The sequence below is a fragment of the Sylvia atricapilla genome, chromosome 7, assembly GCF_009819655.1.
Source record: "Sylvia atricapilla isolate bSylAtr1 chromosome 7, bSylAtr1.pri, whole genome shotgun sequence".
Lineage (NCBI taxonomy): Eukaryota > Metazoa > Chordata > Aves > Passeriformes > Sylviidae > Sylvia > Sylvia atricapilla.
The window spans coordinates 3,736,894-3,764,490 of record NC_089146.1 but is presented as its reverse complement, the minus strand read 5'-3'; the positions used below and the strand labels follow the sequence as shown (position 1 = coordinate 3,764,490).

The window sequence follows — 27,597 nt, the reverse complement described above, 5'->3', positions numbered from 1 at the left end:
AAACTGAAAATTACTTTCAGCAAGAAATGCTGCTCTACATCGTCCCGACGGGTGATTTTGATTTAAAATTTCGATATTTTGGTTTCACCAGTGTTGGCCCACCAAGGTATGGCTGAGACAGGAAAAATGCCAGTGATCTTGAGAGCCTTAACTCTTGAATTAACTGAAGTGCAGCACCTTTCTTATTTCTGTAGAAACTCATTTTTCTGTGACCACTAATTTATTCAGGCCTGTGATAGGGACGAAGTTTGACTTTAGACTTCAAGGGCTAGTTTTTCAGAAGCTTCCGGGGTTGTTCTGCTCCTCTCAGAGTACATCTGCATTGTGGTCAGAGACATGAATGCAGCTTCTGGGCCAGCTCTAAATGAGCTGGTGTGAGCTGGGCAGGGAGGGCCAGCAGTGCACAGGTTTTGGGTATCAACCCTCCCAGCCCAGGAGAGCAAGGGAGCAGCAGATGCTGCTCAGAGGAACCTCCAGGCTGAACATGCTCAGGAGCCTGTGGGCACTTGCACAATCCCATAATCTTCAGGGGATGGTATTTCACCTTTTTTTTTTCATGGGAGTTGTATGTAAACAAGACAGGGTAGAATTTTGACCTGTAAATAGGATCTATTTGGGAATAAGACTTTTCCAGAGCTATATAATGATAGTTTTCATTTCTTCACTTAGAAACAAATGAGGACCACAATCCTAAAAAGGCTCGCATGGAAGCTTTATTTAAGATTCACCAAGTACTGAAATTAGCCTGCAACTTCAGGGCTTTGAAGTTCAGTGTGGTCTTTTTGAGAGCCTCTGACCATGGAGTGTTTCACCTGGGAATTTTTGTGCTAGCTGCTGTAAGTCTAGCCATGGTATCTTTTTTGTTTCCAGAGCCTACGATTTAGTGTCAAGTCCAACTTTTTGCTGCCAGGAGTTAGCAAGGAGCATTTCTTTATAATGATACGAGATAGAGCTGTCAGATTTATTAAAATGTCCTTTTTCTAACGTGGAGGAATTAGCAGTTGTGTTTTAGAATAGGAGGTCAGAATGATGAAAACACCCACGAAGGGTGAACAGCCTGATGTCCTTGAAGCTTTCAGCAACCAAAATCCCTAGAAAATACTTCACAAGATTTAAGGACACCAGGCATTTAATTTTACATCCTTTTGGGGGTTTGCACTGGCAATGCCCTAAGGAATGATACCATTGATAGAGTTGGGATTTTTTCATGAAAATTATAACTAATCTTTTGCTGCATAAGAGCCAAACTATGAGGAAAGGGTGCTGAGATGGAAAGAGTCCTGTTGTAGTACCAGGGACTCATGAATGCAATCCGAATTGCCATGTGTCCGAAGGTTTTTGAGGGCACTGGGGAAGTGTGAAAGAAGTAGCTGTTTGCAGTCAGGTCATCACACTTAGCATCTTAGCTCCAGTTCTAATTTTATGCTCTTACTTTGCTTGCTTTCAAACATTATCAGCCTCTACTGTTCCCAGGGTGCTGGTTATAGATCCCACCAAACCTTTGAATCCTTGAGTCCTTTTTCTTTATCACTTTTCCTCCTCTGACATATGAAGTACACAAGTGTTATCTGCCCACCTGGGGCAGATCTGAGAGGTGCTGTGGTCTGCAGGAATGAGAACTGGGTTGGAAGGTGGTGAAATCTACTTCTGGATCACAGGACAGACTTAAGCTACTTCACCTTTCTGTTTCATTTTCCTCCCCAAGGAAGTAAAGGGGTATGGATGTTTCCCTACCTGCCTGCAGGATGGGTGGTTGATTAAATCCCACCTGAATACAGGACAGGAATGTCCTTTAGAGGCTGTTAATAGTGGCCTGGTACAACCACGGTGGTCTTTCCGTGTTTTCTGTGTGGTTGCTCTGTGTGTGTGTGATCCGTGCTTTCTGCATTCCTGATCGTGTTGACGTGTGGCTCTGGAGAAGGAGATGTAGCAAAGGTCAGCCAGCTCTGTGCATTTTCACACAGACAACTCCAACCCCCAGGTTTCTCGAGAGGTGCCCTGGTGCTCTGAGGACACTTTCATGGTCAAAAGCTCTGTGTCCACTGAACACCAGAAAGTCACTTACGGGAATCCTGGCTCTCGCTTTTGGCTTTTCTTCTGCTGTTTTACTTTATGAGCACCTTTCCTCCAGTTGGGGGAAAGGCTGGCAAACAAACACCCTCTCACCTGCCAGCAAGGACCACGCCTTGGCCTTCCTGAGAGTCATAGCAGTCAATAATTTATTGCAGGGAGTACAAATCTGTTTTCCAGCTCTGCTCAGGCAGCAACCAAAGAACTCAAACCAATGCGTGAAAATGCCAGTTAGAGTAACCTCTAACCTAAGAACAGCCGTTCTTAATAAAAGCCAACTAGTTTTCTCCTTTTTATATATATTTTTTATTCCTTAAATAGTACAGAAAACCTGTTGATCCTTCACAGTTTTGCTGTAGGAAGATGTGGTTGTTTTTCCATCCCTCAGATCAGGACCCAGGCTCGCATCATGTTGCCATGGTGGAGTTCCATTTCTGGCAGCAGGGAAAGGATAGGACCCTCATCCCTTGCTTCGTGTCCTTGCTACTACAGGCTGTGCTTTCCTGTTCTTCTGGTTGAATTGTGTGACCAGGCCGGGCTTCAAAAATCAGATGAAAACCCGAAGCTGTGAAAAACCAGAATTCAAAAGCTAAACCACAGTATTTTCTGCAAGAGGATTTTTTAATTTTCCAGTTTTCATGTTGCTGCTCTAGTCTAGAACGCAGCCAATACATTTCTCATTTGCAGTAACTGGCTTTTACAAAAATTACCTAGTAAGGATATTTTTAATTTAAGAAAGTGGGTCCATTATTAAAAAAAAAAAAAGAAAAGAAGTCTTGAAAATATCCAAGCATGTGTTTCTTTAGGATCTTTTATTTTGATTTTTTTTTTTTTTGTTTGGATTTTCCTTTTTCCCCTTTCAGCAAACCCCTAGGGTTTCTTTTCTGTTTCAGTTCATAGGTCTTTGAGAAGATTGTTTCTTTCTGTGAGTCAGCCTGCAGGACTTCAGCCCTAGCAATACTTGTGGAGTGGGGAGGAACTCCAGTTTCTGTTAATCCGCTCTTTTCCAGCAGTATGCTCTCATGCACATTCATAATCTGGGATTAAACCTGGCCTTGCTCAGTGTCCTGGCTGGAAGCTTGATGGGAAGCAAGGCTTTGGATGATGGATGACTGAGTGCAGCCATGTGTCCTGGCATTTTCAGGGCAGATCCCAACATGCCTGTAACGAGTCCTGAGTTAATTACCGTGGTCACACCATTGGAGCTCAGGCCTGTCCCCAGAAAAGCTGGGCATGTAATGGGCCTGTTGTTTACCGGGCAGTGAAAGGAGCTGATTGGAAACCTTTGAGCTCCCTGGCCTGTCTTCAGTGGAGAGAGCATCAGTGGAATGCTCTTTAGGGAATACCTTTTTAGGGAAAGGTAACAGCCAACAAGCTGTGACATCTGTGCAGGCATGGACAAGAGAAGCTCTGTGGCGGTGGGCAGGTCAGGCCAGGAGATCCTGACATCTCCCCTCGTCCTAGTGTGTCCTAATCCTGCCATTCTCTGGACTCCTTAAACCATCCTACCCTCTTTCATTAGTGGTGGTTTTCCTTTTACTGCTTTGCGGGAGTTAACAGTAGGTTCTGCCTTGCCGTACAATGCTCTGCGTGAATGCACCTAACCTTGTGTTAAAGCTGGAGTATTGAGAGCTTTCATAGTTTAGTCTGTCTCTCCCTGTCTTTCCCCTCCTGCTGTTTCTCTGTAGTTGTTTCTCTCATGGGAATGGGGAAAGAAAAGGGGTCAGTTTTTACCACTCTAGAGCAGAAGAGTGGATCTTGGGCATTACAAAACAGCATCAGGGGAAAGATTTTGACTGTCTGCGAAAGACAAGTGCATGTTATCTTTCCTTCTTCCTAGCTTGAGTTTGTATTTCTTTTTCCAAGAATCAATAAAGTAATTAAGATAAGTACAGGATTTTCTTCTCTCATAAATTAATCTGTAAAAGGGAAATTTGTATAAGCAATTCCAGTAACATAAAACACTCTTGACTAAAACTTACTCCATGCCAGACAAGGCTTATAATATTGTAAGAACATGACTTGAACATCAGGTGTAAAACATGGAAATGAAGGCACAGATAAACCATGTAATTTTAGGATTTTTGTAGGACCAAAATAAACAAGAAAGTAGAACAGAGGGGATGGTGGGCCATCTGAGCATCCCCCCCAAAGCTGGGGAGGCATAGCAATATGGTCGAGCTGTACTTGTTATCTGCCAAGAATGACTTGCTCTGAAGATAATTGAGGACCATTGTCTTAGTAACAAGTGGTTTCAGCTGCAATGGCTGATAAAAGCTTTTCCAGCTTCTGCATGGAAGGGTCTGTGAAGTTCTGTACTGGATAGTGCCATCCACGTGGAGTTCATTTCGAGGAACTTCAGCCTTGCAGAGGTGAAGTATCTAGTCCAAACTAGTCATTTTATCTTGCACGGTAGGCTTCTCCAGAAACCATCATCTCACAGAACAAGTGGGATGAAGTTATTTGCCCTCTGGAGATGCTTATTTCTTTGGATTGACTTCACAGGGAACCTAGACAGTGCTAGCAGGGACTTGGATAACTAGCTGCTAGATCTGTAAAACTAGGTGGCATAAATTTGCCCTTGCAGCAGTAAATGGTGAAGTGATGGTTAAACTCCCCATGGGGAAGGACCAAGAGAGATGGGAATGTGTGCCCAAAACTGTTTTGGAATTCGAGTATGGTGAGGCCACCTCTCATGTTGGTTACTTCAAATGCAGTGGTTGTTTTGATATATATCCTCATAACAGTAAGGATCTTTTAGCAGCATCCAGGGTGCTGTCTGCTAGTGGAACTCTTGTGCTCTAGAGTGAGGAATTTGGTTAAATATACACACCACCAGATGATTATGTCTGAGATTAAACTGGGGATAAAAATGACAGACTGCTGTCTGTTTGCTCAAATAACACAGATATACTGAGTGCTGTACAAGCTTGATAGTGTTTTTTATTCCTTCTGGTGTTACTGTGCTACCTGAAATCCTTACCGAGGAGCAAAGTCCTGAAAACTTTTATTTATTTATGGCACTTCATAAATATGAAACACTTGCACTTTCCTATGCTTATTTTGCTGATATGATAAACTAAACTAACCAAGCCCCCTGAAGCATTAACATTGCTTATGCAACACTTCACTCAGGCTTATTCCTCCTCTGTCTCCCATTGCCCATCTCCCTTCTGATTACTTAGCCTGTGGACTTTATGGAGTTTTGTGTGATTTTTACAGAATGGGGAAGACTGTGTCAGTCTGGAAAATACTTCAACTTACATCATGGTCAGAATTATGTCAAGGGTCTTCCTTGTTCTTCAGTGGAAGAACACCTCCCTCAGGAGGGGTTGTGCCAGCTTTCATCTCCTTGCAGAAGTGACTGGACCAGCATCAGGCCCTTGGTTAGAACAGACACTCATCCACTCCTCTGCAGCTCAGCTGAGTCACAGTGGCTTTAGTCTCTGAGGCTTCAGCAGCTGCCTCTGGACCTGTCCTTGGGCAGCACATCTGCTTTGCAAAGGGCTGGCTTCACTCAAGGAACCTTTGTGGGTTAAGAGCCAATTTAGCGTTTGCGAGGTTGTCACAAGTGATAGTACAGCCTGACAAATAACACAGTGGATAAAAGGATGCAGTTCTCTGCTCTAGATGAGGTGCAGAGTCCAATTTTGAAGTTACTAGGTCTGAAACTTCAGCTTTCAGTACAGAAAAACTGAAGGTAGCAGGATGTTGCAGACGTGTAAGACCTGCCACTTCCAAATCTGGGCTTGTGAGTGTTGGTCCTGAGTAGGAATGGTAGAGAGCTTGCTTTGTTTTAGCTCATAATAGTGTCTTGGTTTCTGCTGCCCATAGCTATTGGATGTTTTTTCTTTTTTTACATGGAATTTTGTCTGAAAACATGAAAAGTTTGAATAAACACTGAAATACGAGGCCAGTTTGTTATCTTCAGTGCATTCCCCACTATCTCCGTTGCATCTCCAGATACATAATATTGCAGGCTGACTAGACCTTTCCTTTCCCCAAGCCCCCTAATCCATCAAATCACATCCAGGCTGCTACAATTCTGAAGTGTTCTGTCATTGCTTGGTTTGTTGGTTTTGGGGTTTGTTTTCTTTTGAAATATGAACAAGTCCATATTCTGAGTAACAAATGCCCTGACATCCAACCAACACAAGTATAGAGCCCTGGCTGCTAGTTATTTACCTTTCCTTGTAAACTAATTTTTTGCTAAGTTCTCTCACTAGATCCACAGTTAAGAGAGCAACTGGGTGTTAATCCAGTAAGCAGAAAGGGTGCAGAGAAGCTGCTGCAGCCTTTGACCAGCAAGGAGCAGTCCTGATAGCATCTGTTGTGCGAGGATAAGGACTGGAAATGACAAGGCCAGTTTTGGAACAACGGTATCCGTGTTTCTCTACCCTTGAGGACGAGGGGGACAAGTGCCTACATGTGTTGGATTTTGTTAGCTGGATCCAGTTGCTGTGTTGAGTTAATGAAGGTCATGCTATTCTGTGGAATGTTGGGAAAGCAGGAGAAGCCGAAACCGAGCTGGCCCATCCCCAGGCAAACTGGTTTTAACCAGGAAAAAGTCAGAGAATGCTAAGAAACTTCTTGTACATCACCTCAGGCGGTTATGTATTCTGTTTCCTAGTTACATTTTTTTTTCCTGGTATCAATTCCAAAACAAACAAATGGAGAGAGAGAGAGAGAAGGGAGAAAGAGAAAAGCATTCCTTAAAATAACCCTTTAACATCTTGGGCCAAATTCTCTTCTCCTCGGGCCTGAAGATGCAGCCTGTCTGTGCTGATACTGGTAGGGAGCACCCCAGATCTGTGCTGTAGTGGTTGTAAAGTAAAACACTAATCCCTTTTTCTTCATTCAGAAGTAGTGTCATAGGACTGTGGCCCATCTTAGGCACTACAGTAAATAACAGCATAGATAGAGTAGGCAGTGCAGGTACAGATCTCCTGACAGACCTTTCTTTTGTCTCACCTTTTCCTTATGTGGACTAAAACAGCACAGGGCAGGAAGGGACGCTGGCACTGTTTAGGATCTGTAGGCACAAGCTTTGATGTTCTAGCAGTGACTTGGGTGTTTAGTTCAGCACTAGTGTTTCCTGTTGGGCTTACTGGGAGAAATGACACGACCAAAGGCCACTCCCAGAGTGCTGTGGTTTGCTGCCCTGCCTTGGGAATGCTGAAACCTCGGGCTCCAGGGCTGACTGCACATTTTCACTTCACTGGGGCATTTGCATTGCATGATTGTCATACTGCAATGCTTGAATAAACCTTCTTTTTTTGTCTGTGGGTGAGTACATCCACTTCCACTCCTACTCTGTGTTATTCTAGTCTTTCAGCTAACTTTTGCCTCCAAAAAGTTAGGGAGTTGATCGTGCCCCACTTTGGAACTGACCATTCGATCTGCTTGAGAGCAAAAGTAGAAGACATTTCTCAACTTCCCTGCACCACTGCCCTCTGTGTCATCCTGTTTCAAGCTCCTCTGTACAGCTCTTAAAGTGCTATATAAGGTTCTGAAAAGTATCACGTTGCTTGGCTGGGTGCTGGAGGCAGGAGGGCACACAGTCTCTTTGGCGTGCTCCAGCAGCCAGTGGAAACAAGGGTAAGCCAGCTCGTGTATGTCTTAGCTTTGGCAGGGATGATCAGAGCCGTAGCTCAGCAAGAAATCAGCATTCCCTCTGCAAGTGAAAGGTCAGGAATGCAGAAAGCTCACTGCCTTTTTAAGAAGGTTGAAAGTTTTGAAAGTTTGCCCTCTGGTTTTTTCCAAAAAGAGAACAAATCGGAGGATAACAGTCCCATTTCCTGGTGTACGTTTGGCTGAGAATGTGTCATCTAATCTGTTTAAGGAATGGTCATGTGTAATATTTTGAAAAATTGGTAACCTCTGGGTCGAATCCATTCCATTCAGCCCTGCTGTTTGCTTGATGATTGACCAGTGGCCAGTGATGTTTGGTATCCAGCTGACATCCAAGTCCTTTCCTGAATTCTCCCACCAACAGTTAAAGATACAGTAGAAACAAAAGCTATCAGCAGATATTTCCTCATTAAAACCTGTGCTGCTGGGCTCAGGGCAGACTGATGAGTTCAGGCTGCTGCAGTGTTTTTCAATCAAGGACATCCAAACCCAAGCTAAGAAAAGAGGAGAGCTTCACCAGGAGCAGCACATGTGTCTGCATTTATATGTATGTGCGTGTGTGTACCTCTTCTATCCAAAGGCACCAGCACAAATGCACTGTTATCAGTCTTGCTGTGAGAGTGGGTGGGAAACTATTCAGAGCAGCTTTTTCCCTCTGGAAGCCTTTGGTGTCTAGAAATCAAAGCTCTCTGCAGATGTGCGTGAGTCTTGATGAGATCTAAATTGAGAATTCTAAAATCCAGATGGAATTTGTGATAAAAACAGATGTGTGATCAACACCCTTGCCAGCTTAGAGGGCAGAGGCTGCAGCAGCGCCACAGAGAGCTTGGGCTCCGTCAGCCTGAGTGCTCAAAGTGTCTGGCAGATGCCAAAGGGAGGTAGAGGTTCTTCCTTCCACCTGAATCAAGGTCTGCTTCGTCTTCATGACTTTCACAATGTCAGCCTTGATGTTTTCTGTTTGTGCAACTCGTCTTTAAAGCTGGTGCTCGTCGTGTTGTTTATAGAAGATAAACTGGATTGAATATTAGATATTAGATGAGATTTTGTTCCCTGTCTCTTCAAAGGGATGTTGCTTTAGCAGATGTAGTTTCTTCTTCTTTCCAAATTAATGTTCATTACTTATTTTGCCTTAAATTAACGTCCAGAGTCTGTGTGCTTTAATCAGTGTGCTCCGTTTGCAATATAAGAAAAAATTACTGTGGTGACACAAAATAATTTCCCTTCTTAGTATGGTATCCAGCCATACTTTTAACACTGGAAATAATGAGTCATGGAATCAACAGCACGTGATGTGGTCTTTGTGAAAGACATCTCAACTGGCATGGGGTCATATTATAAGGCATCAGCCTTAGAAATTTCTTCCCACTCGCTTGAACAATTTCTCTTTTGTGCAAACATATGCAAAGTCCTGCCTGCCTTTCTCTTCCTTGCAGTCTGTGTTAAACTTCAGTTGTCACTTGGATTTATGTTCCAAGCTTTTCTTCATCAAATTCATTGAACCCAACAGTAGATAATTTAAGGGCTGTACAGAGATATCTTTTCTGAAGGGCTCATAAAAGACGCAGACTGCTACTTCTATCTTGAGCCAAAATATATGGAGTGAAGGTTGTGCAAGTTTCTTTGCAAGTAGATGTATCTTGTCCGTGACAGAGAAGGTACTGGCTTTACAAATGCTGGGAGTCCTGTAAGTGCTCTATGTCACCCTGGATTGGGATTTGTTTCTGCTTCCATTGACTTAAGAACACGAACATTAATCTCCAACGTTAATCAATGTATTGTCTCTGAACCCCCATAAGATAAAGAATTACAATCTCTATTTTGTAGATGAACTGAGTTGCAAAGAGATTTAGATTCCTGTTTAAACATGTGTTTAGGCACCTAAGGATGCAACTAGATGCCAAGTAAGATTTATGAAGGTGTCTTAACTGATCTTGAGTGGAAGTTTAGAGCCCAGAGAAATGAAGGCATTTATAAATTCAGCAAGGCACTGGAGTGTCTATAGGAGCCTCATGCTGGCTTCCCTGGTCTCACCTGTGTCTGGGAGCAGAGCTGAAGTGGACCCAGGGTTGTAGCAGGTGGGCAGGAAGGGCAGCAGGACAGGAAAGCCGGGTCCTTGAAGAGCCTGATCCCTGTGCTGGGGAACAGCACTGCTCACAGACACATACAACCTTTCTGTTTGCTCCCAGCCTTGTCATTCCATCGCTGCCCCCTTCCCACCCCAGGGTCATTTCCAGATGCCTTGTGTCCAGGCACAGCAGAGAGTGCAGCTCCAGGACCGTGGAGGTGTGGCTGCAGAGCTGCTTTGTCCTGTTGTGCCTGGGCAGCCAGTGAAGGCTTCTGAATTCACCACCTGGGCTGAAGAGTGGGATAGGAGGATTAGCTGTATCACTTGCCAAAAGATTATGTAATTGTCGTGGTATAGTTAAGGACATACAGTAGTTTCAAATGTTTGCCTTTTTCTTTTTTTAATTAAAAAAAATTATTTATTTTAACAATGCCCATTTCAGAAATTCTTTAATTTAAATCAGTTCAATGCTTCCTTAGCTCCTGATGCAAAAGACTGACTTGAGACTTGTTTGCATCCTTACAGCCTGCTAGGAATGAGCTTGTTGTAGAAACCACTAGGTGGAAATGGGAAATAATATATTTGTTGTAAAAGGCAGCTTGTAAGCAGAAATCAGAATGAAATTTGAGTCAAGTTAGATGAAAATGTTGGGGGAGAAAATGCTTCAGCAACCCTAAAATGGCTTCTAATGTTTGAAAGTAGAAAACATTTCTATGTTTGTTTCAAAATTATGTATTTCAGCTCAAAAGGGCCAGCACTTGAAAGGGGGAGATGACACAACTTCAGAAAGGTTTTATTTTCTTTTTGCCCAAACAAATGTCTTGAGTCAACTCAAATGATTTTCAGAGCAAATGAAACATTTCTATTTGTTTGACCCATATGATTATTTCTTTATGTTTGGTAGTCACTGCAAAAACTCTGATTTCCTTCTGTCTCCTACTACTGAAAGTTGGAGACTGGAATATTCCACCTCCGTGTGTGCGGGGTGCAGCTGCCTTAAATAAATCTCCAAGTTTTAAACTTCTCAGGCTCTGCCTCGTGGTAGATGCTTTATTCTTACCCTAGAGTGAGAATCCCCTGTTGATGGTATCTTTAAGGAAGCTGCTGATCCCAAAGCCCCAGGCCAGAAACCTGGCAACGGAGTAGTAATAAGGCATTGTTGTATGAGTGAGTCACTTTCTGCAAGGAGTCTTTAGCATATATGCACGAGTAAAGGTGGTTGTGTATGTTCCAGAACTTTAAAAGAAGTCAATGGACTCACTGTATACATGCAAGCAGATAAATGAAGCATGGCATGTGATATATAAAATTATATGTCCCTCCTGGGAGTACTCACACTGCCTTCCTGAGTCCCTCAGATCAAATTTGGCACAGGGGTAGTTGAATCTAACACGGCTGTGACTGTAGCCTTCACAACTAGAATTGTGCAGGTACATGCACTTGATGGGAATGTGACAGAGGAAAATTGAATGTAAAGTCTGCTAGACAGCCGATAAATTTGCTTTATATCTTTATCTTTTCCTTGCTTGGCAATTATTTCAGCAGGTGCTGAACTACTTTCTGCCTGGTGTAAATGAGGGAACTCAAACGACCTACTGTAAATTCTTGATATTTCCTGTACTTATGAGAAGACATAATCATCTAAAGAACTTGTATATTTAGTGTGGATTAAGATGATTTTTAAATAACACTTTTTTTTTTAAAGCCCAAGATTGGTCATAACTAGTGTTAGGTTGCTTAGTACTATATAACTGAGATATGTTCCATTGTCACCAAATAGGTAACAATCTATTTTTAAAATAGCAGGGTGGAGTTGCTGCTCAGGTCGTTCCACATTATTTGTTGTAATTCAGTAGCCAGTTAATGACAGCATATCGCTATTAGGTTATAGCCCTCCTAGGTTATGGTTTTTAGAACCATAAAGCAAGAGTTGCAGGGTTTCAGGGGTTGATTACAGAGAGGTTTATTGTTATTTCTTACACTTAAATCTGCTAGGTAGGTTAGAACAGCCAAGCAGGAGATCTGGAATAGCAATGATGTGCAGTTAAACACTGAAAAATCCCTGCCTCTTCTACAGAGCTGAGCTATTAAAGCGTTGCTTATTGTACATTAGTATTATATTCCTTACTATATTCCTTACCTGCAGAGCTACTACAGGCAGTGGTGTGAGCAGGCTGTACCATTTATGACTTCATGCTACAGCATTCTCGCTTGCCTGCACAGTTGACCCGATCCTGTATGTCATCAGGGAGGAGATGTTTAACTTGTGACACTGCTAATCCTTTCCTGAAGGCTTTTCGTTCTTCCTGCACGCTGTCCTTTCGTTGCTTTTGTGAGCTGGAACATGCTTGCTCAGCCCAGTGATGAATTCATGTAATTACCTATGGATGTACCGAGGTCCTGTTGACTTTAACATTAAAGATCAGTGATTGCTTAAGTATTGCACTGAATCAGGACCCCCAGGCATTTTCACATGCACAGGCTAACTTGGGAATTGGTACACTTATTGTAGTCCTCCACCCTGGGAATGGAGAGCAGGCTGGGGACAGCCAGGAGCACAGCAGCCAGTGGGGCGCTCGTCTCCCCCAGGAAAACCTATAGAAACCAATCGTGATGTTAGACAGAAGTTCAGAGTGTGTATTTGGATAATGCAGTTCTAGAAAGTTGGTCTGCGAGCAGGTGGGAGTTACACAAAGGCACATGTCCCTGCAAAGACTCTGCATCCTGGTACTGCTGTGTGCGTAGTGTGTAGCTCTGTGGGAACCCCCTTTGCAGGAGCTCTGGGGGACACAGTCCTTCCTGCCTCAGCCAGGTTCTCATGCAGCTGCAGGGGTGATGTGTAGGTGCTTCTCGTAAATGTGCTTTTCTCCACGGTTTTATTTTGCTGATGTAAATGCAGCCGATGAATGCATTGTGATAGTGCTGTGTTTTGCAGGAAACGTTTCAGTACTGTCAAGCCCAGAGAGTCTGGGTTGAGCTTGGTATGTGGAGGCATCAAGCCTTCAGAGAAGATGATTGTCCTCGGCTGAAATGACTGACATTCCTGGGAATCACATCTTAGTTACAAAAAACCTTGGATCTCCAGTTCATGTATTGTTCCAGCCCAGTGGACACATTAAATATTCCCTGTAGGGACTCATTTGTGATCCTTTCTGGTACAGTTTGCACTCACAGGAGTGCTGGCCCCTTAACAAGAGGGGAGGTGTTGCTGTTAGAGCAGCTCCAGCCTGGGCTTGTGCTGAAGCTCTGTGGCATTGTTTTCCCAGGCTGGTGATGGAGGAGTGGACCTTTGCTTTCTCCATCCCTTCAGAAGCCATCCATGCTGCTTTCCCAGTGCTTTGATATTCTGCCAGCTGAGGGAGGGAAGAGCCATTTATAAATATTTCTGGTAATACAGTAAGTACTCTCACATGTTTTGCTCACTCATTTTCCGTATCCAGAAATCTATCCGACCAGAATCAGTTCACTCTCTTTTATTAGCAGAAATAGATCCACAACAATTAAAATTGATTTAAAAAAAAAAAAAAGAAAAAAAAAAAAAAAGAAAGTAAAAAAGAGAAGCAGCAGCAAGCACATCATATTGACTGTGTGTATATTCACACTGGCTTCCAATCCATGGATAATTACCCCTCAGAGATCGTGTGCTATGTACAGTATGATGATGGAATTATGCACTTTAAAGAGCTTTAGTGAGCCTCTTAGGATGCCAATTTCTTTCCCCTTTTCTTCTTTTTCTTCCTTCTTTTCATTGGAGCAAGTAATGATTTTTAAATGCACATGACCTGTCCTCAAAACCAAAGTCGTGTCAGTGATGTTTCGTCTCTGGGTCTGGCTTTCCTTGAACTGACGCAGTAGAAGTGTACCCATGAGATGAAGTTGCATGGTCAGGGGGTCTCTTGGGATTGCTGATCCTCATTAGTGAGGGGAAAGGCAAGTGAAACTTAAAAGTTACTCGTTCTGTTTGGCAGCAGGTGCCCAAATTGCACTTCCTGCAAGGAAAGAGGCTGTGGGTACAAATCCATAGGAATGCAGCTGCGTTACTTTGGCTGATTGTGGATCACCTGACCTGAACGCTAAGAACCAGGGGTAGTGATTTCTCTGACCTCTTTGTCAGAGCCACTTCAACTGTTTTGATTTGCAGTTTCACACACACAAAATTAAAATATTGTCTATACATTTCAGCCTAACTTGTTTTTGGCAAAGTAATAAGCAAGTAAAAACAGGGCCTCGTCGTAGGAAGTGTCAAGCCATCTTAATTTTAGGCAGAAATACCAGCTCCTCCTAGAGGAAAAGAGCCAGTCTGTAAATAGCTCCCAACAGATCCTTTACCCAAGCAGACAAAAGGGTGTGACGTGCAGGAGTTGCTGCTATAATGCCAGATTTCATCTTTCCACTGGTAATGTGTCACCTGGGTTTGAGTTTGTCTAAGGTGTGACTTGGTGCTCAGGCAGGAGTGTTCATTGATACTCAATGAGCAGCTTCCCAGATCCTTGGCAGGCAGCTCTGGGAGAACATCTCCAAAGACACTGCCAAAGGAGTTGAAAGGGGGAGGTGCCTATTGAAACACAGCCGTGGGGACTGGGGTTGCAGGGCTGCTGGACTCCTTGTTCTGGGACTGCCGCTGCATTTACAGATTTTTATCTTCTGTTGACATCTTTAATAAATGTTGGGTAACGGCAAGTGGTGCTGCATCCTGTTCCACCAGCCTAGACCAGCGGGCTCTTGTGTTAAAGGGAGTGCTCCCAAACACAACTTACTGCCCAAAAAGTCTTCTTAACTGGGACTAGAGCATCTTTGAGGACCTCACAGGTCCTCATAAAACCCTGCTGCTGTTCAAGGATGGATGAAGGCAGGCCTGGAAATGCTCCCAGAAGTGGGTTGGTGTGTACAAGCCAGCCCTCTCCTGCCATCCCACCTTCCTCAGGGCCCTGTGTCCCAGGAGGTGCAGTTTCCCTGCTGTCCCCCTGTAACCTCGGCTGCAGAGGCAACAACTCATTCTGCCATCCCCCAGAACCTGTGTGCATGGCTCTGTGGGCTGGTTGGGCACGTGGCTCCCATGGAGTAGCTGAGTTTATGGGACGTGTTTGGGAAGGGCCTGAGGAAGTATCAGATGCTTCAGTGTACGCAGCTCCCCTACATCTCTAACTTCCTGATTCCTCTGGATAATGGCGAGTGGTGCATTCACAACACCTTTCTGTGTGGTCAGAGATGGCCTGAGCTCCTCGGCAGCCTGAGCTGTTCCAGCTCAGCCTTCAGTCCTGCAGTGGGGGATCTGCTCAGGGCTCCTGGGTGCTCTGGTGAAAATGTGGTGGGGGCTTTTTGTGCTTCAGTGGGCAATAGAAAAAAATGTGCCTGATTGTGTCCCTACTGTTATTGTTTTAATCTAACGTGGGGAGTCATTCCTTACTTGTTAAAGATGTAAATTTTAGGTGCCTAATTATATGTTTTACTTGCCACCTCTCCCCGGTCCCTTTCTTCCATGATCCCACCACCCTTTTCTCTTCTCATACCCTTAAATATGTGTAGATGATGAATAGCAAATCTTCTCATAGAATTCTTCAGGAATATTTAGTGTAGGGTTTTGCTTTTGTTTGCTTTTCTGGTGACTTGGAGATGGCATGGTGAGAAAAGAAACATGTGAGCTAAACCTGTTGGTTTGAACATTGTGTCAGAAAATATCCATAAATTGCAAGTTACTACACAGATGTATAGATTTAATGAGACTGTGTAATGCCATTTATTTATGCTAAAGAATCTGACACATACGGTACTGAAAAAAGTTAATACACTAAGAGTTATTTTATATTTTTCCATTGCCATCTGTCACTGCCTACATAATAATGATACAGGTGAAAGCCTAGCACTGCTTAAAAAAAAATCAGAATGAATAGTCATTTAAATGTCTTGCTGCTTTAATAGCTGGTATGTTTTAAGTTGTGGGAAGGAGGCGACAGAGATACCCTCCCCCCATTTTTACTATATTAAAAATTGAGTTTAAAGAGATTTGGATTTTTGAAGTGACTTATGTAGATGGAAAATAACTATAATATCTATTGTCCTTTCCATTTGGAAAAGTTAAGAGACTAAAAAACAGATGTGATCATTGTAACATACCATAAGTGGCACCTGGAGCAGCCCTTTCAATGTGCATCTTGAGATGTGGGTGAATTTTTGTGCTCTTAAGTTCTGCCTTAATGGGCTGAACTCACTACTCCTGGGGTCTCTGAACTGTGAGCAGGTATTTCCAGATCCCTAAATCCATGTGCTCATTTGGCATCCCAAATAATTAAAAAAAGAAAAATAATAAACCAAGTAAGGACATACAATTTTTTTAGCTGCCTCAGGTAAAAAATACACGTTTCAAAGTAGCACCATGCTGACAGAAGTCAGCCTTTACAAAGACACTGGTTTTTAAGTGTTCTCCTTTGACACTGTGTAGCCATACTGTGGTCAGGCAGAGCTGCTTTCCCTTTTATTCCTTGTAGTCCGGCAGGAGTCCAGCCCAGCAGTGGCTGTGAGGTGCACAGGGAGCAGTCCCTGCTCTCAGGCATGTGCAGTGATCCAGGGCTGCGCATGGACCTGGGGACCTGCCCATTGCTTTGCAGCAGCCACCTGCCTTCCAGGGTGCAGACAAGGCTTTGGCTCAAACAAATAAATGAAACAGGTTTTGTTGTTCGTCTGCTTTTTACAATATAATGACAAAGACAGAAAATATTTTTGTGGCAGGTGCTTATCCTATAATTTTCCATGGGTTGATGAGTTGGGGAGGTGCCTTATTTAGAGGAGGAGGACGTGGCTAGGTCAGGTTGCATTAAGATGATTTAGAGTTTATATAATGAGAAATAAATAAAACTTTTCCTGAAAGCTGTAAATGAGGACGTGTGACTTGGAAATGAATGTCTTTCACTGATTTAAGATAATGTCCTTAGTGGTAAAAATGCCAGAAAATGAAGCAAAGTCCAGACCCAGAGAAGTGACTCCACTGGCTTCAAACAATTTCTTCAGGTGTATTTTCAAATATGGTGCAGATCTCCAATGGAAAGTTCCTTATAAATGAAATAATCATTACTGTAAAAATTACTTTGCATATGCTGGAAAGCATTTTAGGAAGTCCTGCACTTTTTAAGAAGCAGAGACAACAATGAGTGAGCAATAAGGTTTTGGTCTCTTCAGATGGATGTTATCAATCACTTCATTTTTGTTTATAATGGATGATCCATATATAGTTGTAGTTTGTCAGCATTTTCCATTACAAACTTCAAGTTTTTATACCATACAGAACTCTAAGCAGCCTCTTAGCAAATCCACTCAGGGGTGAATGTTATGTCACTCTTCAGTGAGTGATTTTTTTTTTTTCTGCCCCCACATTAGAATTTGAACTGGTCTTAAAAAAGTGTTCATGGTTTAATGTTTTGAGAGACAGCGTGTTTTGCTACAGGACTGAGCCTTTATTTTTCCTCCTCTCTCTGCTTTTCCGTGTGCATCAGAAATAGCTCTGCTGAAGTAAAAAAGAGCTGTGGTAGGAGAGGAGACTGGCAGTATTTAATGCACACGCTGCAGACAGTCAGAGACTGGCTTTAGGTCGGCAAGGGAAAGGCTGTGGGAGACCACCCACAGCACGGAACCTGCCCCTGCGCTGCACAGCCGCTGTGCCATGGAACTTCACAATGGAAGGGGCCCTGCGGAACACCTGCTGAGCACCACCGGCCCCAGCATCACCTGCCCCTCGGAAACAAGGGGGAAATCATTCACACAAAGGCTGAAAGTGCCAATGGCTGCAGCGTGGAGGAGCAGAGAGCAGGGGAGCGCAAGGGCTGGGCAGGTCTTGTGTAAAGGCAGAGTTTGCCAGATGGTATTTGTCCAGAAAACCGTGTCTTGTACAACAGCAAAAGGAGAGGAAAAAGAAAAATCCTGCTGCCTCTCACTCCATCAAGAAAAAAAGAAAAAAAATTCTCCTAGTCTGATCTTAGACAAAAAACCACGAGTCCAAGACTATCATCTGAGTTAGCTTGAGCATCTGAAGAGAAAACGGCAGCTAGAAGGAGAGTCCTACTGTGTTTACTCATCCTGCATAGGGGTCAGGTTCTGGCTCTGCAAAAGGGTAGGAGGAATGGGAAACTCCTCCTTGCACCTATAGGGAATTGGCACAAACTTTGTGTTATGTTAAGCACGATATTACAATATTTGTTGCACTATATTACTTTGTAAGTACAGGCCCAAAGGGAGGGGGAGGCTGGGTCATCAGGAGTACTTCTCCTACCCTGGGATATGAATACACGACTCTGGCTTGTGTAAGTGCCGCTTGCGTAGATGCATTTGTGGGTGAAATTTGGCCTGAGGTCTTTCTGGAGAGGAATCTTGCGACACTGAGCAATCATATATATTCAATTAGGAGTTCATACTCTTGCCAGATGGAGGTATGCAGCATGGGTGACTTGTGGTGAGCAAACAGTCGTGCCTGAAGGCTGGGCATCTGGGGCAGATTCTGAGTGAGGTACTGCCATGCTTACTGACACCAAGGAACTCCTTACTCAATGTCCCAGCCTTTGGACTGCAGCAGGAATCTCACTGAATGTGACCTTGTGGGAGACTGGAAGGATTGTGTGTCATTGAAACCATCAGAATTGGGCCCTGTGATAGAAAAGAGATCTCAGCTCTTAATGCTGCTCTTGCTGTGATGCTTAAATCAGAGCTCTTCCAACTGTAACTGTGGTCTTTTCAGCTTCATATTTGCATATTTGTGTGGCCATTTGAGCATAAAAGTTGTTTCACACGTTTTAGTGCTGCAGTCTTCATTCCTTGTGTCTGGCCCTGGAGAGCTGGGTTGGGAGAAGCCACCTGGTGATTTAGAACCATTGCTGCTGAAAGAGTGTGGTGACATCTGGGGTGCTGCTCCACGTGAGCCAAAGCTGGTTGTTGTGACGGCCCAGTACACCTGGTCAGGAGCCTGATGTAGCTGAAGAGGGTTGGTTTTTCTCAGGAGGATCGGTTTTCAACCAGATTTGTGTAGCACCCAGTTCCATGATCACTGGTGCCAGTATTAAAGATGGAAGGGGTGGGGATTGAAGGAGGGATGGCAACCACAGTTTGTGTCAGCTAAAACCTGACTGAAGCTTGGCTTAGCTGTGCAACAGCATCCTAATTTAAACTAAACTTGGGTGTAACAGACCTGTTAGTCTACACTTACTGCACACACCACCTCCAGAAGACATGAAATAAGTCTTCTGTTGCATTTAGTGAGAGTTTAAATTGACTTCAGAGGTAGCAGGCTTAAACTGAGATTCTTCAATGTGAAAACTAAAAATTTCCAAGAATCCCTAAATAAGCCGATCAGTTCTCGCTGAATTTCTGGCGCATTAACCACCTCCTTGTGGGCTTGAAGAATCCCGTTTGTGACATGCAGAAAAGGACTCGGCACAGAGTTTCTAAAACATTCCTTTCTCTTTTTTATTAGTTGTGAACTATTTGCTCTGATTTAACTGTTGTGAATTAACAGAACCCTGTGGGAAGGTCACTTATGACAAGATGGTATCGCCATTTACGATATGCCCTGGCTCAGTGGCCAAAAGCCAAATCTTTGGAGCTTGCAAGAAACAAATTTGACATCCAGCTTTGGGAAGGTCCGTGATCAGATATTTTGGTACTTGAGTCAAGAAAAGAGTTGGGTGATTTCCCACTTTTGCAGGTGACATTCACCCTCATTTGTTCCATCCAGATTCGGCTTTACGTCTCTCTAAGCCTCCAGAAAACTTCAATCTACTGTGAAAGCAAAACTGGCTCCTTTGAAATACACCTTTCTAACCCTTGACTGGAACATCTTCCATTTCAGTGTTGGTAGGACAGCACTGCACACAGGTGGCATTGAAGAGATGTCCTCCTTTCTCTTGAGCAGCAGATGTGCTGCCGGTGCCTTGAGCACATCTCTCTCTCTGCTTATTCCTCAGCATCACGGCTTTGGAGTGATAACCTGCTCCTCAGGAGAAGGGGAGACCTGCTTGTTTCTCAGGAACTAAACAGTATTTGCTAAAGCTATTTGCTTTTTAATGTCAACCTGTTAGCTAAGTACTTTGTGGCTATGAGGTGACAACAAAGCTGATTCTGTGCCCTGTTCTGCCGCTGCTTGGCTGGCTTTCTCACCATTCTCACCGCCTGTGTGTGTGCCTTTTTAAAAAGGGGAGACTTGCTAGTGCTCTCCTGTTTACACGTTTAATAGCTCACAGTTAAGCTGAAATGAACTTGAAAAGTGTTGTTAACTAAGACCCAAATTCTATCAGCAACAAGAAACTCAAAGATTAAGTTTTCTTTCACCCAAGACTATCTTGTACTATTTCAGGAGGAAAGTATGTTTGAACATGCATTAAAGTCTCATTACTCTTCTGGAGTGATGTAAACACCCTCTTTAAGGACCCTTTTTGCTACCAGAGTGCTCTTAGACTGAACAAGAGCCAGGGATCATTGTTTTCAACTTCTGGCATTCCTTACCTTGAACTTTCAAAATCCATCAAGACAGAAGAGTTCTTCCCCCTCCTCCTTTAATTTTCATCTTACAAAACACTCATCGGTTTGCCATTCTGGTTCTCAAAATGAACTATATTACACTCACCCTTGATGAGTGCTTTTGATAGTGTAGAAACAGGGAGTTTAATAGCATGGGGACACACCAACTCCAAGGCTTGTGATGTGTGAGAATTGGGTTCAAAACCTGTTAGAAACTGGGTCATTTTCTATTTGTCTGTAGTTGCCCATTAGCAGTGTCATTAATCCCACTGCCTAGGAGAAGTGCACCATTAAAATAGACGGTGTCACTGACCACTGACAGGACAATAGGCACAAGGCTGTGCTGTAGCTGCCTGTCATTGTGCTTCTGTAGTTAGGGCTCAGCCTCATTTTCCAGAAGGAAGTAACAATTTCATCATTTCTTTGCATCTGTAAAGACAGACACATCATCCGGGCTTTGACTGCTGCTTTTTGCTGTGTTCTGGACGGAGATCCTGGAGCAGACCCTGGGATTGCTGGTGCCCCACCTGGCACCCACTCCCTGGCCACTTTGGTTAGAGAACACATTGTGTCTGCGAATGTCCTTCGCTGTGTTCGCCCACGGAGCCATCCAAGGCTCCTCGGGGGCGGCAGGTTTGAATTTTGCCTCCTCAAGGATGAATATCTGAAGCGGGGCCAAAGCTTTGTTTCCTGCTGGTGAGGGAAAGGGCGATGGGGGAAGAGGCGTGGGAGGCCTTGAGGGGTCTGGCTTGACTTGCTGCTGCTCCGGGGGCAGCAGGAAGGGGCTGGCTGCTGCCAGGAAAGGCCAACCTCCAGCTGGAGACCACAAACCCTCGGTGACAGTGGCCAGCCTGGCCTTTCCAAGGCCACAGATAAAATAAGCACTGACCTAGGACAGCAGACAGTGGAGGAGACAGAGGGGTACAGTCCTGCTGCTTTCTCCCTGGTGTGGTGGACAGGAGGAATTTTGCTTCTTAGTGGGAATTGCACTCTTGTTGCTTGCTTGATGTCCAGGGCTTTAATTTACTCTCCACCTGGGAGTCAAATCTCTCAGCAACACAGAAGGGTTTTTTTACCCCCGAGATCTCACTTTTGAGGGAAAAATTTCCATGACAGAGGATGAAATACCAGGAATGTTTTTTTTTAGGTGGACCTTCCAGCTTCTGGTTTGTAGCCACACTAATTTGTGGGTGAAGGAAATATTTTTGTACTGAAAAGTTCCCAAGAAACTGTTTAACAGGGAATTGGAGTTTAATTGGCACTTACAAGACACTGAATACAATACAATAATTGTATTCAATTTGGCCACTCAGGATAAAGTGTGATTCAGGATCAGCTGGTTTGTGTGCTGAACAAAAAGAAAACAAAACAAAACAACACCGCCCCCCCCAAAAAAAAAAAAATAAATAAAGATTAAAAAGAAAGCAACATCAATGTGTGGACTGGCAAATATGTGCCATTAGCGTCATATTCCCAGGTACAAGCTTTTGGGGTTCTCGTCTTATGATTTTCCCCACGAGGTGTTTTGTTGGACTGGAAAAAGTAGAAGGAACATATGTTAAATGGAGGGAAATGCTTTGACTTCAAATTCATGCTTTTGCAGTGAGCTGGATTGCAATTTTATCCCTTCTATCTCTTTTGCTGTCATTTTTTTCTTTTTAGGAATGTCCCAAAAACTTTAAAAAAAACCCCAACAAAATCCATTAACTTATTTATGCTTTTACCAAGCACATGAACAAGAAAGGCAAGGGAGCACAGGGTGAAATTTGATGTGGAGCCTCGTGTATGATGCAGGATAGCCGTCAACATCCCTTGAACATTTCTTTTTCCTTTGCAGCAGAGTTCATTGTGCTCCCTCAGTGCTGTAGGTGAAAACAAAGACAGCCACTACTAAATGATTGCAGCTTCCGAGGCTGGCTGAGGGCAGAGAAAACAAACTATATGCAATTTAAGTGCCTGTTTGTATGCAAGCTACCACACAGCCTAATATATACACCTGTATGATGTAAGGCACAGGAGATGACCTGATTAGCAAAGCCCTCAACGAGCTGAGGAGATCCCTGCTCCTCTCCTTGGAGACCTGCGGCTGGTCCCAGCTGGAGGAAACCTTTCCACAGCTACCAGAGGGTTTCTGAAAATGGCAGTGTGCACTGCTCCGTGTGCATGAAGGTGAGGGAAAGAGGAAGAGCAGACAGCCTGCACAGCTGGGATATTTTGAAGGATGCAGCGTGAATTCCTTGGGCTTTGTGAGCTCTGTGTGTGTGGGGAGGCTGCGCTTCAGCAAACGGCTCATGCTGCTTGGTTGTGCTGCTTATCCTGTTGCATGAAAGTGTCATTCAGCAGAAAGAAGTGCTAGGGGAAGGAAGATAAAGTAAGTGGTCTTCCCATTTCTAAGCTCTCACAGCCTTGTCTCATGTGTGCTGAGCAGGCAGAGCTCCACAGCTGTGAATGGGACTAACTGGCAAAAATTTATATACGTAAGAAGACACGTAAGATGCACAGCTTTCTCTTGTGAGTACATGTAAATATGCACAGTTGGGATGTGGCTTTTGGATATTTTGTGCAGTACTGTGCCAAGGACAGCGTGCAGGCTCGTGGCAGCAACCTGGGGTTTTAGGTGAGGAGCACAGGGCATGTTTCTGGCTCTGCTGTAGCTTCTTGTGTGGCCGAGTGTATTAAATCCTGCTCCTAAAGCCAGTGAACCATTTCTTTGGGCTTCATTCTCAGACTTGCTGAATACCCCGAAAGGCTGCTATTATTAGAGGGAACTGCCATTCCTTTGCTCTGAAAGTGGGCTGTCCATAAATCACCAGTTTGTGCTTTCTGTGGGGAGGTGAGTCTGGGACCTCAGCTCTCTCTGACAGCCCACAGAGCTGCCAGAGCTCCTGCTCTTCCTCCTTTCTGCTCAGCCCCTCCACAAGGGTAGATCCTCCCAGTCAGAAGGCTGTTGGCTGTGCCACTTGGGCTCGGTACCAGGGCCCAAGGCTTCCCATGGCTTCTCTTGGGTCAGTCCCCTCCTGCTCCCCATGTAAACTGCCTCCTCTTGACCTGTTTCTACCCCAGTGCACTGCCTGGGGCCACATCCTAGTTGACCTCTCAGTCTGGGCTTTTTTTTTTTTTTTTTTTTTTTTTTTCCTCACTCTTAAGAACAATAAATGCATCTCTGCAGCAACAAAAATATTAATTCCCTTCTATATGTGATGCACTCAAATATTTTGTAGTTACAGACCATTTGGATGGCAGTGCCTGTGCTGATACTGGTCTGCTGTGATTTGATGCAGCAGTGTCCTTGCTCTGGATGGGCTGTGCCATAGTATTTTTTTGGTTTTTTTGTTTTGGTTTTTTTTCATTTCTTAGCTGCCATTAGTACCTTGATGAGTAGTGAAAGACGTTTCAACAGTTTTATGATTAAAAAGAAACATCCTACCGTTGCTTGGTCTCTGGTTCCTTTACCCTGTTCATTATTTCCCTCATAGTAACAGCAGTGATTTAAGAGTTGCAACGTCAACATCAGTCTCTAAACCCTGTGTTTTCTGGGAAGGAGAAGAAAGGAAGATGAAGGAGGAACTCTAAATAGTAGGGTTTTTTCTTCTGACATTTCCAGGCCAGCTGTTTGAAACAGTGATGCCTTACAGTGTTTACTTGAAATTCTGTCTTTGGGTTCCTGGAGGGGGACCCTGTGGCAGTTGCCAAGGAGCACATGTGGCCAGTTTGGTGACACCAGGCAGGCCCAGGGCACAGATCTGTGCTCCGGGTCTGCTGCTGTCACTGGCGCTCGTGCCAGTGGCCTTAGTACAGAGGTCAAAGACTGCTTAGATATGAAGGCTGAATCACCTCCTTGTTAAACCCCTCAGCAGGATCAAGGCTTAGGGAAGCAGACACGTGGGCTTGCCTTCTGGCTGACACTGCGGATGGAGGCTCTGACTCTGGGATGGTTCTTTAGGCAGGTTTGACCAACTCTTGAGGCATTGAAATGGGGGCATTTGGTGTTTGAAACATCCCTGCAGTGACACCCCTGTGTGAAAAAGCCCGGTACATTTATTTCCTTTTAAGGCGTGCTGATCCCACAAGCTCTCAATGGTTAGAGGAGGTTTATCCTGTCACCTGAGGATCACGGAAATCAGTAGTGAGCCCTCCAGTCTCCCCAGGCAGATGTGCAAGGTCTTCAACTGCACGTATTTCTCTTTAAATATAAATAATCCAGCAGTGTAGGTCTCGCTGCAGCCCTGTTTGGCTTGGCAGTGTCCCATTGACGTGAATCAGAAGGTGGGAGCAAAAAAGCACTGGAGGATCATCCAGGGACTGCTCTCCCCTCCATCAGGGAACCTGTCTGTGCAGGCAGGGTGATTTGGAGATTACTGGCACAGCCCACAAGCCTGGCTTCACTAGATCTTTGCGTTTGGAACAATCTTGCTTTGTTTCCTTGTGCTGTGCCTTTGGGAACCTTGCCTCTCGGGGCACTGGGCAGGAGAGACCTGAAAGGAGCAGCTCTGGCCTTGGCCTTTGCTCCTGTAGCTTTGGCTCCTTGAGAAGAAGGCGACTCTCGTGGTTCAAGTTGAGAAGCAGGAGGTCAGTTTTTAATCTCTGCCACTCTGCATCCCTGCAACTTTTGGCAGGGGTCTGGGTCACACAGTACCTCGGTGCTGAGGCTTTAAAATAGGGATAGAAATTAGGAATTGAAAAGAACAAACCAAACCGAAGGCTTAATGAAATAAGCAGTTGTAACCTGTGATGCCATTACCACCATGAGACTCTCATGATGGTTTGAGCTTCAAGGCTGTGATTTAATATTAATAACAGTAAAAGGTTTATCATGATATTAGTAGTTGGGAACTTGGAAAATACATGGGTTTAACTTTATTTTTTTATTTTAATTTCAGCAAATTCAGTAAAGCTAGAAATGCAAAGTGATGAGGAATTTGACAGGAAGCCCCTGATTCACGAAGATATTATCAGAGCTCACGATGGAGGAAGCAGCCTGGAAGATCCCTTCATTGGGAGTAACGAGATGGTGGATAACAGAAAGATCCAGGAGCTATCAAGCGAGGGAGGAATCCGGCTTCCGAATGGTAAACTGAAATGTGACGTCTGTGGCATGGTTTGCATTGGGCCCAATGTGCTAATGGTACATAAAAGGAGCCACACTGGTAAGCAGCTGAAAGAAAATCTGTGGCGATGTTGATGTTACCTGACAACTCTTCTCTCTTCCCTTTTCATGCTTGGGGAGCAGCAGGAGGCTGGGGAGGGAGAAAATGGGTTTCATTGGTTTTGTTTCTCTTCCTGCTTTCTGAATTCTGGTGATGCTCTCCTGCTGGCAAGCATGGTGCTTCCTTTACTTTGGTTTCCAGCCTTTTGTTCTTAAAAACAGTGCAAAAGTCTGGAAATTGCTTTTCTTACTGTTCTTGACTGGAGCAGGATGGTGGGAGTCATTCTCTGGCATGGGGCAGGTGGGTTGTGTTGTTCGTGTGTGTGCAGTGCAAAGCTTTTGAGCCTTTGAGAGGAGTCGCAGACGTTCTTCCATTGGAGGTGCTCACAGGTGGACGAGGCCAGCAGCTTCCTGGGGACCTCACACTTCTTTGGGAAGGGGCTGGACCTGGGATGAGCAAACCCTGGAGGGGGACACTCATTACCCAGCGATCCTGATGCCAGGGTGGGCTTGCTGCTCGCTGTGTGACAGCTCCCTCAGCTGAACCACCCACCTGGCTTCCCTACACCATCTCAATACCATTCTGGAGGCAACCTTCAGTGCTTGGTCGCTCCCAGCACTTGTATTTTTAGTACCATTTGGAGTCCCAAACAGCTTATCAGGCCTGTGGGTTTGAGAATTTAAGAGGCAAAGGGAACCTCTGCAATATGCTGACTGGGTGGGTCTTTGTGGTTTGAAAAATGAGCTTAAACTGGGGTGTTTCGGAGAACTTATGGCTGATGTGGTAAAATGGTGTGCCCAGGAAGCTGGTACTCACTGCCCTGTGCTGCCTACTCCTCAAGTGGGAGCAATAGTCACCTCCAAGAGAAGTACAGGTGCTGCCAGAAGATGATGCTCTCTGGTCTTGCAGCGGTCTACCTTTGATTCAAAAAAGCTCTTAAGCTTGTGCTTAACTTTTATGAGATTTAAGCACTTGTAAGTCACCTGAAGGGCTTCAAGATACGCTTAACTTTGGATACACACTTAAATCTTATTAAGGTTAAGCACGGGTTTTTTGTGGTGGAGCCTCAGTGGGCATTTGTTCTTCATATTTTTTGGATATTTTGCTTTTTATCTTTGCTGTTATTTAATGGGGTGAGAGACTCACACTGGCTGAGATCTTTAAAGATTAAAAAGAATGGTGGAGTGTTAGAGTAGAGTAAGAAAGACCGTGTAATCCTTTTGTAAACCTGGTAGTTTGCAGTCCAGCAGTGTGCTCCTGATGGGCAAGAAATCAATAGAATTTCTGTACAGAGGAATAATAAATATATATTACATAGTTAATCTCCTGTATATGAGTTGTATTGATAAAAACTTGACCTAAGCGTGTAACGCAAAGCATGGCAGTATGGTTTATGATGCACACATGATTTTAGACAGGAATTACGAGAGGGGAAAAAGCATTAGCTGGAGAATCAAAACCTTGATTAACAATTTGACGTGTTGTTACCAGAAGAGGGAAAGAGAAACAAGAATGTACCAGACTGAGTCTCCAGCTTTCAACCTCCCGAAAAGTTTTCACTGGTGCTTTCATGTATCTGAGCATATGTATTGTAGGTGCATCAGAGTCCATGTATTTGAACTCGAGCAGCTCAACTAGCTGTGCTAAATTTAGATTGAGGTGCTTAATTAAATGGTCTACATTTCTGAGATACCGAATAGCTGATGCATCTTTTAAATACAGGCAAGCTGCCTTTTTCATGTTAAAGAAGATGTGTAAATTCAAAGCGAAAGAAACAAAATCTCCTCTGCGTGCGGGTGAGACGGCCGTCTGCGGGTGCATGGGCAGCAATTGCATAACTGGTAGCTTTTTCCTTCGGGCTACTGCTGGTTCCTCGGGGAGCTCTGACTCTTTTCCCATCAGAGCAGAGGAGCTGGGATGTACTCTTCTATACAGATGATTTCAAGCATATAGAAATGGCATTTCTTTTAATGTGCAGCTCGGTGCTCTGTTCTCCGTAAACCGGTTGGCAAATTTTGCAGAGGATTTTTTTCCCCCTCCGCTTTGTTTGTTTGGTTTTTAATACATGCTGCTACTTTGCTATCCACAATAGAAGGAGAAGTTTGCCTGGATTTCCACATCCTGGATTTTTAGGCGTATTTTTAACATACTGGTATCTATCTTGTAAAGTGCAGTATTTTAAAATAT

General features: G+C 44.2%; 1 protein-coding gene across 6 annotated transcripts in view; it reads left to right on the top strand.

Annotated features, from left to right (window-relative positions):
- The window catches only part of IKZF2 (IKAROS family zinc finger 2), a 111,836-nt gene that overhangs the window by 36,405 nt on the left and 47,834 nt on the right, over positions 1 to 27,597 (top strand). For 5 of the 6 annotated variants that reach the window (XM_066322430.1, XM_066322428.1, XM_066322427.1 and 2 more), the window contains one exon: positions 25,144 to 25,410. In XM_066322430.1, coding sequence (XP_066178527.1) covers positions 25,144 to 25,410 — 267 coding nt within the window. The remainder of the gene's footprint in view (positions 1 to 25,143; positions 25,411 to 27,597) is intronic. The other variant, XM_066322429.1, reaches the window with a different exon arrangement.